Genomic DNA, 17,500 nt, shown 5'->3' on the forward strand with positions numbered 1-17,500 from the left:
ATATATATATATATATATGTGTGTGTGTGTGTGTGTGTGTGTGAGCAAGAATATATAATTGGCAATTAATACTAAGTAATTATTTATCAAAGACGAATTAAAAGTATATTATTACAGAAAAAATTAAAATTATGTTTGGATACTAAACTGACTCTCACACCCACACCCTCAACATATCCTGCCTCTCATTTTTATTCTTACTTCTTGCTAAGTTTTCTCTACCCTTTCCTAAAACTATATACTTGACACTTTTTTTTTTTTTTCAAACTTTCATCTCCCTGAACTTGCAGCGCTTTGGAAGCTACACTTTGAGCAAAGAAAACCTTTCAAAAGTTCAAATTAAACATCTGCCATGTCTCTTTACCCAAATTTTTTCTGATTTATCATACAGAAAAGTCTACATGATCTATGGACATTCACCTTCTTCATTGGATTACCTAGCAAAATACATATGTGTATGTGTGTGTGTGTCTGTGCGTGCATGCACACACACACACACACACACACACATGCTCTTACATACAAGCATATGCATACTGAGTTCATATGCAACTTTCTGAATTTCTGAACAGCTGTATATTGTCAATGGAAGATTGCACTGACAATAAGAAAATATTGTGAGATGATTGAGGTAGGTTACATTAATTTAGGATACAAATTGAATGAAGACTACTTAGTGTAAGCTTGAAAAGATTTGGTTTTCTAGATGAGATGCAGCTGGACCGAGATGAACAGAGACATACCAAACATACTGTGCTGTAGATCTGTTCAACTCTATGCCAGCATGGATACTTGAATTATTTGACTGGAGGAAGTGTAATGGCTGTAAGATTAAATTCTATTATCATAGTTTGAACCACTTATCTTTTTAGTAGCACTATGGCAATTAATGGACAATCAGGACTGACATGAAGCTGCACAACAAACAGTCATGTGTCAACCATTCGATCTTTTGATGGGCCTGCAAATTTATATTGGGTCGTCCCATAAATAATGCGTTTTTTCAAATTATGTAAACTAGAAGTTGGAGGTGGATGGGATAAACTACCTGCATCAATTTGCTATAAAAGCAGGTTATAATTTTACCTTGTGCTTATTTTTACTGCAAGTTTTGAAGAGTGCAGTTTGATTTTAAGTTTATTTTGTCAAAGCTATAATTGAAGTGAGCATATTTGGCATATTTTGCTTTATGAGTTCAAAAAAGGCAACAATGCATCAGAAAGTGTAAAGAATATTAATGCAGCATACAGGGATTGGACAATAAGTGTAAGCCAGTGTCAACGGTGGTTCCAGAAATTCTGAGCTGGAAACTACAGCCTAGAAGATGAGCTTTGTCTTGGAAGATCTGTTATAGCTCGATGAAGATGTCCTGCAATCCCTGGTGGAACAAAATCCCATCGTAACTGTTGAGGAACTAACAGAGAAGCTTGAATTTGGTCATTCAACCATACATTGGTACCTGCGTGCCATTAGAAAAGTCAGCAAATTGGATCAATGGGTTCCTCACAAACATTCTGAGTCTAATCGCGTTCAGAGAGTGAATGTGTGCTCTTCTTTGCTGTCATGTCTCATGAAAGAACCTTTTTTTGGACTGAATAGAGAATGGTGACAAGAAATGGGTTCTCTTAGGAATGAGAAATTTCCCCAAGACACCTGATGAGGGCTGGAGAGTATATCATCCAAAACATGTTAACAACAAACAAGATGAGGACAAATACCTATCTAATGTAAATAATGAAAATCAGTGTATTTTAACAGAAATAAGGTAATAAAAGGATTACATAAAACAAAATATAAAAAGCTACAACAAAATTGAGTTGTGGCTGCTTTACATCTAATAGATTGGAATAAGCAAAGTCAGTTGTATCTGCTTTTATCTAGATAGACAGGGGTAAATACTGTAGTTTGTCTTGCCTATGGTCACTTTGTAAATATATAAAGTCAGAGTTGTACTTACTTATCATCTAAAGAGATCAAATTAGCTAGAGCTATGTAGCCCAAGTTGTAACCCAAGGCCTCGTTGTAGTTCAGTATAACACCTGTTCTAATCTATCGACTTCAACAAACATACAAATGGCAAAAGCTTTCACTTCTTAATAGACTCAGTGGTTTATAAGTGATTAATGGGTTCTTAAGATGTCAAGTGATTAGCAGACTTTTAACAAAACAAATAGTTAACAAGCTGTTTTAATAAACCTGAGGTATGTAAGTTCAAACTGTGTTCAAATTACGTCCCCTGGTGTTTCAGACAATACAAATTTACTTGTATATACCAACACAGAAATATCTCTTCCACTTCTCAGTTGTGTGTTTAGTTGTATGAAGGATGCTCAATGATTTAAAGAAACACTTACTCAGTCAATTCAAATGTAAATGTAAAAATTTGCTGACCCAACCAACCCATGTTAGTGTGGATAAGTGGATGTTAAAATCATTAGCAAGAAAAACAGTTTCCACTATTTAACAGTGATTTTTCTAAGATAGTTTTTGTTTTGTTTTCTTTTTATACATTTTACCAAATTTTAATCCCTAAAGATTGCTGAACTTTCCTTTGACCCCCACTTCAGGCAAAAGTACTTCATCCTCAGCCGACGTTCTGTGAGATTGAACCAGACACATTGTACAATCAAGTTCTATATTGTCTAGATGGCTGTATAAAAAGTAAGTTTTATTTTATTTGTCTAACTATCAAGATTTATCTCTATTACAGAAGGCCTTCTCAACATGTTGTATGGCATTGCCATGTCCACCTTGGACTGCGCATCATTTTGATTTTGTTATCTGTCCACAATATCACCTTCTTAAACAGTACCCAGCAGCATAGAGCTATTTGAGAACATATAAGTAGAATGCTTGGCTGTTGGTTTGTTAACTCTGTATCTCACCATCCATAAAAACACAGGGAATGATGAACCAAAGAGGAAGACTCTACATGGTCACTATGAACATGCCAGAAATAGCTACCAAATCTCTCTCACATCACATTTACCATCTATATGAAGAAAAGGACATATTGGATAAAATAGTCCTAGACACACTAAATGAAAATAAACAGGATGATCAGTGCTGTAGCATCTTTGGTTATCTGGATAAAAAATAATTGGATTAAACAACAACAAAGGATAGCAGCAACTGTTGATAAAATAAAGCTAATTCAGAGCCATAACCTCTTTAGTTCCCTATGTGGAAAGGACTATGTTTATATGAGCCCAAAAGTAACCTGTATGTAAGTGGTTGACCTACTAGAATTAGCACCTAATCTCCCTCAAATCAAACTGTACCATCTTGAATAAGTAAAGAACATATTGGATTATGTAGTCCTATATATATATATATATATATACACACTCTTGAAAAGATGGAGTGGTGACAGTTGGAATGCCTTTGATAATAGATCTGTTTTGTTTGGATTGATCTGGATATAAGCAACAACATTGCCTATGTACATAATAATGTTTATATTCTCCTGTGTAGAGGAAGACTGTAGCAACATGCTGTTACTATGAAGCTTATCCTCTTTTTAAATGTTGTGATTTATTTCCTTTATAGATTCTGGATTGACTTATAGCCAGATAACCTGCATGGGTATGGCAACACAGAGGAACACTTTTATTACTTGGGACAGGTAAGTCTGACTGTATTTAAGACAGGTGAGTAGTTTGGATAGACCAATAGTCATTGGAAATGGCAAATAGGTTTGATTGGGAATTGGTTACAGGGACTGGTATGTTATGCAGGGCATTACTCAGCAATGATATTTTCCAGTGAATCCATTGAATCCATCACTATTATATAAGAAACAATAATACTAATTAAAGAAAATACACTTCTGTGCTAGCAGTGGCTGGTATAATTTAGTATGTTTGTGTTTAACTGAGTTTTCTAATATAGACATATATCAGTGAAAATAGAATTCAGTGAGTTTGTAATACCTGGTGATACTGCTATATTTTTCTCATATATTAACCACGGGACTCAACGTACCTACCAATACTAATGATCATTTGGACAAAAGAGTAGATTTGAATGAAATCAGTTGTGTAGTTCTTGTGTTTTAGGGATTCACACACACAAACACATTCTCATCTTTATATATAGAGAGATAAATAAATGTCAGCTTACTTTAGGACCTGAATCTGGAAATAGGACTAACAATGAGGTTTATTTATTAACAAATGGAAAGTCATAAATCAAAAATAGCTTTTTTTTTTTTTTGTAGAAAAACTGTGGTTTTAACTTTAGAAATTCTGCTAGACCAGTGTTCTGCAACTAGTATACCATGGCATACTGGTGAGCCACAGTATAACCTGAATATTTTTTTCTCTATAGTTTTAGTTATATTTTTAGTTCAGGTGTGCTGCTGAATTTTGAAAGGAATATAAGTGTACCACAAATGAAAAAAGGTTGTGAAGCATTGTGCTAGACTGTAGTTGTTAGAGGTTAGAGGTTAGCCCTGAATGAACAGATGTATGATCAAGGGTGTATCACCTATAATTATCCCATCCTTTTTTTGTTTTTTTTTTAATAGTATATCTAGAATCACATAATCCATGTATGTCTCTCTCTTTTAAAGGGATGGGTTGTGATTTGAGAGAGATTAGCTGTTTAAGACAGCTCTTTGTCATGAGAGGTTCTCTTGTTAATCTATATCCTTGTTATTTCAAGGAGAGTTTGATGGTTAAACAAGTTATAATTATTCTATTGTTATACTGTGCAGTGAGTTATTTTGAATCACTGACTTATAATTACTGTAAAATATGAAACTGCATAACAATGTATGATTAATTACTATTATGTATAGAGTTTCACGCTATTTACTTTAATCAACTTATGTCAATGAAATTTTTCTTCCATTCCACCAGAGATTTTCTTGTAATTATTAAGTTGGTAAAAGTGGAAGAGTACCTATTACCTTCTCAGCCCCACCCCTATACCAGTACGATCAACAGGGTTTGTGATGTATGTGACAGAAAGGGGAAAAAATGGGCAGAGTGAGAATTCTTAGGAATATTGGGCAAAACATTGAATATGAGATCTAGGAGATGTCACTCAGTATGAAAGATAGCAGTGAGGACATAGATTTTATACAGATTGCAAGGGCGATCCTTTGTTTTGACTCGGTCAGTTGACCTCTGTCTTTTGTTCCACTATCTGTGTGTATGTGCTTGTTCTTGTTTGTGTGGTGTGTGTACATGCTTGTTCCTCTGTGTGTGTACGTGCTTGTTCTTGTGTGTGTGTGTGTGCAACACATAAATACATAAAAAAAAACAAGCATACAAACACATACACATAAAAACAAGCATGCTCATATACATACACACAAAGAGGAACAAGCATGCACACACAACCAATTAGCTTTCTCTTCCCAATTTTACAGAGGTCAACTGACAGTTGACAAGACAACATGTGGTCACGGAAACTACCGAATTCATTGTTTACATTTTTAGAGCCAAAGCGAAGGATTGCAATTGCAAGATCAGAGGAGTAAAGTAATAGAAAAGACAAGAAGAAACAATATATCTTTGAGCAAGTTTGGATTAAGGCTGACTGATGTTCTAAGCACAGCCTAACAATGATTCCCACTCAGTCTTTCCACTGTATAACAAACCATGAAATGTAACATTGAAACATTTAAATATAATAAATGCTGAATGTGAATTAATAGATTAAAAATGCAGTTTTCTTCTAAGCCATCTCTCAGGCTTAAAGTATCATCTCAGATTATACTTTATAAAGTAGCTGAATATTCTATGCTATTGATTGTGGAAAGCAACTGAGTACATCTTCTCTGAGGAGCAGTAAAAAGAAACTGGAACATTCCATCAAGAGACTCTCTGCTTCTTTTTTCCACATATCAAAAGCATAGGAGGAATGCATTACATGCTTGTATTTTTCTCACAGCTGGGCTCTCTGGTTTTTACATTTAAGTCCTTCTGTTTCATTCTGTGTTGAGAAATAAAACATTTTCTACAAAAACAAAAATTCATTGCAAATAATTTTTCTAAAGAAATCAGTGTTGGTTGTGAGTTGTATTTTAAAGAAAAACCTAATGAAGAAATATTTCTATGAAACAAAATATCTTTTATTCCATTTGTTTTTCCCCTTAAAGTCACCTAGCATTTCAGCATATTATGTATCAAAAGATGCAAATTGTTGTTTACTTATAACTTTATTTATACTTTTAGAAGTTTTCTAATTTTTTTTAAATTATATGGTCTTTGATTGAGTTCTTAAAATTAATCCAGCGTAACAAATCTGTTTCTGTACTCAGCAGAGACAGGGTATCCAGCTTGTCTTGTCACATAGTTGTTTAATATGCTTCAACTGAAAGACCTAGACTAACTCACATTTGTAATCATGTTCTATTTAACTCTGGGTGTGTGTGTGTGTGTCTATGTGTGTTCTTTTCTCATTTATTGTGTGTGTAAGAGGTTTCTTTTTGTGGAGTCCCTGTTCAATTGTACCATTTGCCCCAAAATTAACCCAGCACTAAAAAATGCTCCCTGGTGCTCCCTTCCTTTGGTGTCCTAAACATGGGCTTATTTTACTGAATATTTAAGCCAGTACTGCCTAAGAGAGAGCGACTGTAATATGTTAGTGAGTTCTTTGTTAGCTAGTCAGATTGTTTGTCTATGATGTTTGTGAGACAGTTGAGCCTTATCATCATCTCCAATATGTAAAGACAAAATAAACACCAATAATTTAGTAAAGTTGACCCAGTTAATTATTATTTTCATATTTATAAAATCATCTTTGATCATAGTTACTAAAAATGATATATTAAACCTGTGGTTTTTGTTTTTAGAAATCTTTTGTGAAATTTGTATTATCCTAACTATTTGCCCTGACTGTCTGTCTTGTTCCTTCTTCATGTTTAAATTTGGACATACTAAATTTTAGAGAGACTGGTAAACCCTTCCATAACTTCATCACCTGGCAAGACTTAAGAGGAAAAGAATATGTCAAAGACTGGAATCATTCATACACAATGAAGGTAATTTTTTTACATGGCCATTCTTTTCTTTTTGTAAAGTACTGTATAGTAGCTTACATTCTTTAACATTTTCATATTAGTTTGTTTTAGACTCTCATTACATAACCATAATGGTTATATTCTGTATGTACACTGCAATTCTTCCTTTAAGTTGTCATTTTCCCTGTCAACAAATCATCCACTAGCACAGTGCTTTCAAAGACATGGAATAAGAGATCTCTTACATAAAAAATGTGTAAGAATTAGTGATAGGAAGAGCATCTGGCATTAAATGCCTCAATAATATATTCATCCATCCCATATTAGAATGGGAAAATGGACATTAGAAAATGAAATGAAATAAGTCTTTAACTTATAATATATCTCTTTTCTTTCTGATGGTATTAACATTTATATATCTTTCTTTCTTCATATTTATAAAGGCCTTAAACACAGGAGCAAAGCTATTACATACATTCACCAGAAGTCCGCGACACTTAGCTGCCAGTGTTCTTAGATTCCTATCACCTCAAGTAAGAATGAACATTTCCTAATGATAATTTTTTTTTCTTATCAATAACTAAGATGGTAAAAACACTAGAGCACCAAACTAAATAGCTTACTGTATTTTAATTTTATTCCTCTGTATTCTTGATGGAAATTAGACTAATTCTGGTTTTGAGTTCCATCTCATCTGGGTTCATTTAAGTGACTATCTCCCTATTTGTTTTTTTGTATTATATACATCCATAAACAATAAACCTCTTTGAATGTATATCTTAAAGTAGTAGGTGTCAACAACCCAGTCAGTCATTCTCTACGCTGTCAAAACTGAGACTGACAAGAGGATACTTCTGATCAGTTGTGAGGTGACACCTCTCACTTGCAATTTCTTCACCATATTGTGATGCAATGGAAAAATAAATTCTGGTCAGGTCTAACTTACAATCACAGAAAAGCTCTGGAGATGAAATAAACACGTGTTATAAGTGAATCTGAAGTCTCTACCTTTTGTAAGGCTGCAACATTAATAATGCTGATAATAAAGAGCTATAATGTTAGATCTTACAGCTTGGAAATTATTACCAGAAACATGGCACAAAAGAAATAAAAAGCAAAACTAGATCTTTGGTGATATGGCATTGCAATAATAATAATGATTTCAAATTTTGGCACAAGGCCAGCAATTTTAGTAGAGGGGTAAGTCAATTACATTGACCACAGTGTTCATATTGTACTTATTTTATTGACCCCCGAAAGGATGCAAGGTAAAGCCAACTTCAACAAAATTTGAACTCAGAGTATAAAGAGTCAGAAGAAATGCCTGTTTGTCACCTTAGTGATTATAATAGCAATAATGGTTTTTATTATTGCCACATGGTTATGAAATAGTGACATTAAAAGCACAAAATGGTGAGATTTTTTCAAACAATATATTATAGTGTTTTAGAATATTTTGAGACCCATAAATGGATCTTCGTAAATATTGTTGTAATGTGTGATATTTAAATTAGATTTTACACACACATATACATTCACATACCTACATACATTTTCTCTGCTATTAATGCCATCTCTCTCTTTTCATTTCTTTCTTGAAACCTGCTTTTAGGTGACAATGCGTCTAAAATGGCTCTTGAACCATAATGAACTGGTACGTAATGAAACCTAATGTCTTTAATGAAGTATGGACATCATGTAATCCCATTCCCCTCTCTCTTACAAATCATATATTACCCAGGGTGGTATATAACTGGAAGCACTTCAAGGAGATACGGTTCACCCTGTCCTTAGTAAATATCACAAGGTGATACAGTCCACCTCACTCTGCTGCTAGGGATACATAACTCCTTTATTGTTAGCATTCACTATTGAATGATATCATTCATCAACCTGTGGGTTACTGCTGTGTAGTGAAGTTCACTTAGTTGTATATTCATACCACATGTTGATCTCTTTCTTGGCTGTAAATAACACAAGTATTTTGAAATTGACAAATTATTTGTTTTCTTGTATTACTGAATTTAGTTCTTTGTGCAGGGGAAGCTACTTACAATAGATTAAGGTCCTAACCTGGAAGAGATTTATCGTTTATCCATTTAACCCTTTTGATACCAACCCATCTGAAACAATCCTTGGTTGTATGATGCAATCCTCTGTATTAAAGTGATCTAAATTTAAGCCTATCAAAATTTCATGTTAATTTTATGTTCCAATCACTAGCTTAATAATGACAGTTAATTTATTAAATTCTTCATTATTTTCAAAATTAATTGAGACAAAAGATGTATATTCCCACAGAAATATGGTAATAAAAGGGTTAATGCTTTGCAAGCTTGAGATAAGCACTGGCCTCTTAATGATAGTGAGCATTGCTGAAATATACTGTCAAGTAAGGCACTTTACATACTTAAGCATTTTTGTCCTTATCAGCACTTAAGACTACTTCTGTAAATTTTCTACAGACATTGTTGTGTGATTAAAAAGCTTGTTTTGCAGCCACATAGTTTCAGATTCGATCCCACTGTGTGGCCCCTTGGGCAAATGTCTTCTATATAGCCCTAGGCTAGCCAATGCCTTGTGAGTGAATTTGCTAGTCAGAAAAGAAGTACTGGAGTCAATTCTTTCGACTAAACACCTCAAGGTGGTACCTCAACATGGTCACAGTCCTATGATGGAAACGAGTGAAAGAAAAGATACTCAATATCTTGCAGAATCAGAGGTAAAGGTGACCAAATAATATCAGGGATATTAGATAACCCTGTTCCGTAAGTCTTGAATTCAAAACTGCTGGCATTTTGTTGTATTTCCGGCCAGAACACTTTATTCAACATTATCTCACATCTCCTAGCTGTCACTTGAAATAGGTATTGAATCATACATGAACTCTTTGGGTCTTGAGCTACTTACAAATGCACACCTTTGTATCTGTTGCAACACCTTGACGGTTCAGACTCATCCCCATTAGTTATGTCTCTTTCTTGGGTTTCTTGCTCTCCTAATACAACCTTTGTTCATTTGAAATGTTGAAAAGGTTAAAACTGAGTTAACAACCAGTTAGACCACTGACTAATGTGTCAACTGTTCATGTCTTCTTGATGACCAAGACCCTTAACTCTGTTTCACTCAGTCCTCTCAGCGCCAAAGTAACTGGTAGCACTATATAAATTGTTGATTGTTTTATCAATGCCATCTCCTTTCTCCTTTTTATGCCTCTATCCACTTTATCATCCATCCTTTAGTCATTTTAACCACAAACAACACAACTACCATTATGGTTAACATCATTGCTCTCAATTGTTATTAACATTATCACCACCACTACCCTTACTATTATCATCACCATCAATATTATTTAAATTGCAGTGTTTCTAAATGCCTGCATATGTCACCATAACAACTGTATAGGGAAGTGTCATCACATTGCTTGTTGTTGTCTCTGTAACTGGACCGAAGATATCATACTGGATCATGTTATATCTTAACGAGTTTTGCTGTTATATTACACATTCAGTCGCATCATATCAGCTGCTCTCTGTCTCTCTCTTTCTCTCTTTCCCCCCTCTCTCCCCCCCTTCTCTCTCTACCTATCTATCTATCTATCTTTTTTCTCTCTCTCTCTCTTATAAAATCAGAAAATCCTATTTATTACTGTATTTTCTGAGTAATCCATCAGACACAGCAAGTATTGGTGTTCATATTTATGAATGTACTGTCTTAACATAAAAACCCATGTGATCTATGCACATTCTTTTGGCAAAAATAAACATAAACTTTAGGGGGAACTGCATAAATTACATGAGTAGATCATTTCCAGAATTTTTTTATAAATTTTTTTGTTGAAAAAAGATGTACGAAACATTCATACTGGAAGTTGACTCATTTAATGGGCTTAAATGTAATGAAGGTAACTTTTATTTATGCTGGACAGTATAATGCTTACTTTTTCTGTATAAATTTACAATAACCATCAAATGGTTAGCTACGTTTTGAAGTCTGACGTACATGCTGGTAATTACAGTCCGGGCCATATTTTACATATTTTACCTGGTTGAGCAAAATGTCATCCAAGCTGATGTTTATTGGTAATTAAACTTAATTCTCAACACCTGTGCATATTTATCAGCTTTGTTTTTACTGATAATTCTTATCAACAACTTTTCCTGTGATCATCGTTTGAGAAGACATACAGCAGTATGCTAAAGATCGGACATAATCTCTTATGGGTAAAACATGTAAAATAAAGTTTATTATAAACAAGATTATCCACCATATTTTCTTGGGCACTTTTTTGAATTCCATGACAAACACTTGCAGACATGCTTATAAAATCAAAAAAATGACACAACACCCATGACTTTCAGACATATTTTTTCATGCTCATAATTGCTGAAGCATGAAATAAACTACCCACATCAGTGTTGTTAGCTGTCAAGACACTACATCCTTCAAAACTTCCATGCTTCCTGAAATCCGCCAACAGTATACCTGATGGCTTTTTTTTTTTCCAGTTGTAGTATACCTGAACACTGTATACAACAATTTCCTTTGTTATATCATATATACATGCTCACCTTTTGTAAAATATACTTCAGTTATTTCCTGCTACACGAAGACACACAAACACATAGTCTCATACAGGTACATGCATGCGCGCATACACAAACACACAGTCTCATACAGTTGCGTACACATACAAACACACACAATATCATACACTTACACGTACATATGCAAACACACTAAAACACACTGTCTCATAGAGTTACATGCATGCAAACACACACACACACAATCAACATCATATTTTTCATGTATTTTATTATTGGAATGCTAACGTCGAGGGAGGAGGAGGGTGTACCGAGTGGCTAAAGCAGACTGCCATTGTCAGTCTCATAAGGGAGGAGAAGGAGGGTATACTGAGCAAGTGAAACAAACTGACATGTGTCAGTCCCAAAAAACCAATTTCATCTATTTAGACAACACAAGCACTTTGTAATTTCATAGCTTTTAATGTGATACCTGTTAAACTGAAATTATTTTTATTTAATGAAAATTTAATAAAATCTAATCATAAGTAAGTGCAATTATGCTAAATACAACTAAACTGAAAACCCTTTCCCCCTGGCTATATCAGCAATTCTGAAAACTTTTGAGTGTGAATTTTACATGAGTAGAAGCCTTTTTTAACAAATTTTATCCTGAAAATCACCTGCGTAAATTACACAGGTGTGCAATTTACATGGGTTTTTATGGTACTTTCAAAACACCTGTTTTCAGTCTTTAAACATCAAAATTTCAGTCACTTATAAAGATATTCATTTGTAATGCATCCATTAATTTTAGTTAGGTCAAATGGTATTAATTAGGTTAACAGTAAGGTGGTGAGCTGGCAGAAACATGAGTACGCAAGGCAAAATGCTTAGCAGTGTTTTGTCTGTCTTTACGTTCTAAGTTCAAATTCTGCCAAGGTCGACTTTGCCTTTCATCCTTTCGAGGTTGATAAATTGTGTACTAGGGTCGATCTAATCAACTGGCCCGCTCCCCCAAAATTTCAGGCCTTGTGTCTAGAGTAGAAAAGATTAATTAGGTATAACAGTACAGTCTTTAGTAGTGCTTCTGTAGGATCCAGTGTTGATGTCAATGAGATGATTCAAAAACTCTGCTCTGACCTAATGCTAAACAATAACAATAAAAAGAAATATTATATTAAAAGAGGGAGAGGGTGATGATGATAATGATGATGATTTGCATATGACCAATATATTTAACTGTAACATCACACATTTGCCACTAATGTTCTTGAGACATTCTATTTTGTGTTATTTATTTATTTATTTATTTAGCTGAAAGATAGACTTTATCAAAACCAAGTGCTGTTTGGTTGTATTGATACATGGCTCCTATGGAAACTAACTGCTGGTCGAGTACATGCCACAGATTACTCTTGTGCCAGTTCCACCGGACTCTTTGATCCATTTCAGGTAAGAAAACTTTTCAATTTAATGTTTTTACTTTAGTTTCTTTAAAAAGTAAAAAGAAGTTTTTTTTTATTGTACAGGTTCATTAGGTCAAAGCTGATCCTACTGGCCATATCCAGCTCAAATATCTTACCTGTTTTATATTCCAACTGGTCAGATCTAACCTCTCAAACATACTCTCTCGGTGTCATTCTAAAAATAAGCAATTACATCATAGAATCTCAGAGCTATGAGATAATGCATGATTAATTTAAATGATGTGAATAAATAAGTATTACAGCAGAGTTAACCTCCCAGCTGTTGCAGTTCCCCACTTTCAGCTGAATGGACTGAAGCAATGTAAAAAGAAGTGCTTTGCTCAAGGATGCAATTTATAAACCAGTTTGGGAATTGAACCCAAGGCCTAATGATTGTAAGATCAACATCCTAACTATAGTTTGTTTTAATTTATCTGAACATTCAGAGTTAATTCTGATTCAAACTTGGACAAAATTATAAAATAAAAACAATTTTATATGGTTATCAAAAAACTTTACATGCTATAGATGTGGTGAGAATTACATTATCCAAACCATATTACTTAGAAAATGGAGGATAGTTCACTGACAACAAATACATATGAACACTAGAAAAAAGGCACCCTGTGAACATTAGGTCAATGTACTGGAATTCAGTGACTGAATTTTAAGCTATTCTCAATATACCAATGTGCAGAAGAATGATTTTTTTTTTTTTTTTTTGTTGAAAGTATGAACCAAAGTTTAAATTAAGAATTAATTATGACATATTTTCAATTTCAAATATCAGTATTTGTGGAACTCTACTGTCTTTCTCTTTTTTGGCATGTGTGTGTGTATTCGTTATTAATTATAATTATAACTTAATTTCTAGAAAATATGCTAGTGATTTTATGAATTTCTTTTTAAATATGTAAAGAATTCAGAGGCTTATGTTTGTGTAGGGGTTGGGCAGTGCATGTTTACTTTCATTTACCTAAGCTAAAATAAGAAAATTCTTCTAAAACTCGCAATATTTATATGAAAACACTACAGGGACAGTTCTATCTTATATATGTATGTATGTATGTGTGTGAACACAGGTATGACTGTGGTTAAGAATTTTACTTCTCAACACATTTGGTTTTGAGTTCAGTCCCCACTGACTGGCACCTTGGGCAAGTGTCTGCTATTATAAATTTGAGTTGACCAAAGTTTTGTGAGTAGATTTAGTTGACAGAAGCTGAAAGAAGCTTGTTGTGTATGTGTTTGTGTTTTCACGTTATGTGGTTGTTGTAAATGAATGTCATTCTTTTGCAATATTCTACAATAACATGTTTAGCCATGGAGTAATGTTACCTTGCTGGGAACCAAGTAAGTGTTAGTGACAGGAAGAGCATTCAGCTGTAGAAAATCTGCCTCAGTAAACTCCATTTGACTCATGCAAGCTATGTATGAGTAGATATTAAAATGATTAATGATCCCCGTTCACTATCACTGTTTCGCTTTTGTTTTCTTCCTCTCTCTCTCGCCTCTTACTTTTCAATTATATCCTCTAATGGTAAGTAGATGAGGGTTTTGAATAAGCTTCTGGTATCTGCACTTCTGTCTCAGTAATATTCTAAATATGCCAGAATTTCCTATTATTGCACCACATGGTTCCAAGAACAGATTCTTTTGAGAGAGTTTGTTTATTATTTTATCGGTTCCGTTCTACATAGTATCAGTTGGTCACTAATGACTGCAGCTGTGATAGTCGTTAACTCTTTCCTCATATATTAGCAGATATACTCTCACTTCCTCTTCCAGGCTCTGTAGCTGAAGTGAAACCATTTCTGGTGTAATAAATAGAAACCCTGTTGAAAAATGACATACCATCTGTTGCTTCTGGGGAAGTCATTTTGAAATCAATAGTTTGAGAATTCTATTAACTTTGCCTTTTTTGCTTGCTTTCTCTCTTCCAGAAAGCTGGTCAATCTTACATCGTTTCTTTGTTTTGTTAATGATGTGTAACCAACATGTGTGTGTGTGCATGCATGCTTTGGTTGCCATATTTTATGTTATGTGATACCGTGTCTGTCAGTCAATGCTTCAGAATTAGTAGTTCAGTGATATCAGTTTGATTAATTTCACTTTGACGTGTCAATGAATATAAGTGTTGTTAAGTTTGCCAGAATATAACCTGCTGTACTTGTGAGAAATATGCTAAAATACTATGTTGTATGCCATCCAGCTGGTTAGTCATCATATTTGAATGATGTGTGTCTTGATTTCATACTATTTTTCTTTTTCTTTTAAACTATTTTACATCCATTTTTCCAATCTAACATACATGGAATTTGTGTTCTTTTGGTTTCCAAAATATAACATATTTTTCACTTCCAAAAGGCACAGGTGTGGCTGTGCAGTAAGAAGTTGGCTTCCCAGCCACAGGTTCCAGGTTCAGTCCCACCTTGTGTAAATGTCTTCTACTGTCCTAGGCCTACCAAAGCCTTAAGAGTGGATTTAGTAGACAAAAACTGGGAGGAGCTTGTCCCGTGTGTGTGTGTGTGTCTGTCTGCCTGTCTGTCTGTTTATGTGTGTTTGTTTTTTTTTACTCAGCCATTGTTTGACAACTGATGTTGGTTTGCTCACATCCCCATAACATAGTAGTTGGGTAAAACAAACCAATAAAATAAGTACCAGGCTTTAAAAAAAGATAGTGGGATTCATTCGTTTGACTTAAGCCCTTCAAGATGGTGCCCCAGCATGACCACAGACCAATGACTGAAACAAGTAAAAGATAAAGATATTTGTAATTTTTTTGTAAGTAGTCAATTTTTTTTTTCTAGCTGGATCTCCTATCTAATCATAGTAATTCACTGATTTCCAATCAATTTTCAAAACTGGAGCTCTAAATGGCATACTATATAATTGATTGTTAAACTTATATATAATTGTCATAGCTGAAGTTATTTAGGCACCATCCATCTCTCGTTTCTTGAATTAGAAGTTTTCTATCTGACTGTTTTATTAGTGTGTCTGTAAATAAAAGTACTTACCATTTCTAGTCTATTGACTCGAATGTGCTTCAGTGTTTGGAAATATCTCCCACATTTATTTCTTGTACTTAAAAGACCAGATTGCCATTACCTTTAACCATACCTTTTCCTGTGTAACCCTAGACTTTTACCACCACACATGTAACCAATTTCATGAAGTGGGACCTTCAAAACATCCTTCATTGAAGACATGGGAAATTAAGTTTCATTGAACAGCAGCAAAACTAATCACTACTCATATGAAAAGAATGTTCCCATCACAGTACCATATCGTCTCTATTTATGAACAATACACAAATAACACCTTTAAAGACGCCACAAATTCTAGAGTTACATTCTCTAACAGTCATTCATAACAACCATGCATAACTACCCCACGCAACTAAATCACAAAAGTTGATCTTGCACCTCTAAGTTACAAAAGAATATGCTACAAATTAATTCAGCCATGACCAGTTTCTGAGCTTCTACAAGTACTGTGGTGGATGTAATTGATAACTCCTCTAAAATGTGTGGCCTTTGCCCTGTCAGAATCATTAGAACCAAAAAAAAAAAAAAAAAATGCTGTAATGTATTTGTCTTAGCTCTTTACATTCCAAGTTCAAATCTCACCAAGGCCAGCATTGACTTTCATCTGTCGGGCATCAATAAAAGAAAATACCACTTAAGGACTGGGGTTGATATAAGCAATCGTGTACCTATATAAGAAATTGTGAGTGGTGATGAATGTGGCGGCTGTGGTGGTGACTGTTGGTAGCAGCAGCAGTGGTGGTGGCCCGTTGTCATCATAGTCGTTGTCATAGTTTTTTTTATTACTGTTTTACACCATTCTCCCATGTTTGCACAGCTGAACTGGTATATTTGTTGGAACTGTTATTTTGTTTTTACAGCTGGATGCTCCCCCACTTCCTACTCTTAACTACTCATCCATGAATCAAATTTGGATCTTGTATTCTGTTCAGTCAGTCAAACTGGAATGGGAGTGGGGGGAGGAAAAGGTTATATGACTAGTTCGGTGGCGGGAGGGGGGATTACACAATGGTTGTAGTTGTATAAGATTTGAACTAATAATCACCTTAACATTGTAGTTATTTCATCTTTTTTTTTTATATTGATTGATTATTGTTTTTCATTTATTCATAAATTTGTTTTATTTTACTAGATGGAATGGAGTTCAGTGGTGTGCAAGTTACTGGACATTCCCATGACAATCTTTCCTGAACTCAAAGACACAAGGTAATCTTGAGGTTATGTAGAGGACATTATTATTTTTCAGTTCTATATTTAAGAGATGAGGAATTATGTACATTATTTACACTATTTACGTTATTTATATTTGACGGATATTTGTCCTCGTCTTGTTTGTTGTTAAGCACAACATTTCGGCTGATATACCACTCCAGCCTTTCATCAGGTGTCTTGGGGAAATTTTGAACCTGAGTTCTCATTCCTAAGGTATTTTTTGATGTTGTTATTATTATCATTAAGGTCACTGCCTGGAATCGAACT

The 17,500-nt window shown here is 34.2% G+C and overlaps 1 protein-coding gene across 2 annotated transcripts in view; it reads left to right on the forward strand.

The window, feature by feature from the left end:
* Positions 1-17,500, forward strand: part of LOC106880303 (putative glycerol kinase 5) — a 131,559-nt gene that overhangs the window by 92,906 nt on the left and 21,153 nt on the right. For both annotated transcript variants that reach the window (XM_052967406.1, XM_052967407.1), the window contains 7 exons: positions 2,568-2,661; positions 3,550-3,625; positions 6,901-6,994; positions 7,417-7,506; positions 8,586-8,627; positions 12,820-12,957; positions 17,154-17,227. In XM_052967406.1, the coding sequence (XP_052823366.1) occupies positions 2,568-2,661; positions 3,550-3,625; positions 6,901-6,994; positions 7,417-7,506; positions 8,586-8,627; positions 12,820-12,957; positions 17,154-17,227 (608 nt within the window). The remainder of the gene's footprint in view (positions 1-2,567; positions 2,662-3,549; positions 3,626-6,900; positions 6,995-7,416; positions 7,507-8,585; positions 8,628-12,819; positions 12,958-17,153; positions 17,228-17,500) is intronic.

Source organism: Octopus bimaculoides, chromosome 4 (genome assembly GCF_001194135.2).
Source record: "Octopus bimaculoides isolate UCB-OBI-ISO-001 chromosome 4, ASM119413v2, whole genome shotgun sequence".
NCBI lineage: Eukaryota > Metazoa > Mollusca > Cephalopoda > Octopoda > Octopodidae > Octopus > Octopus bimaculoides.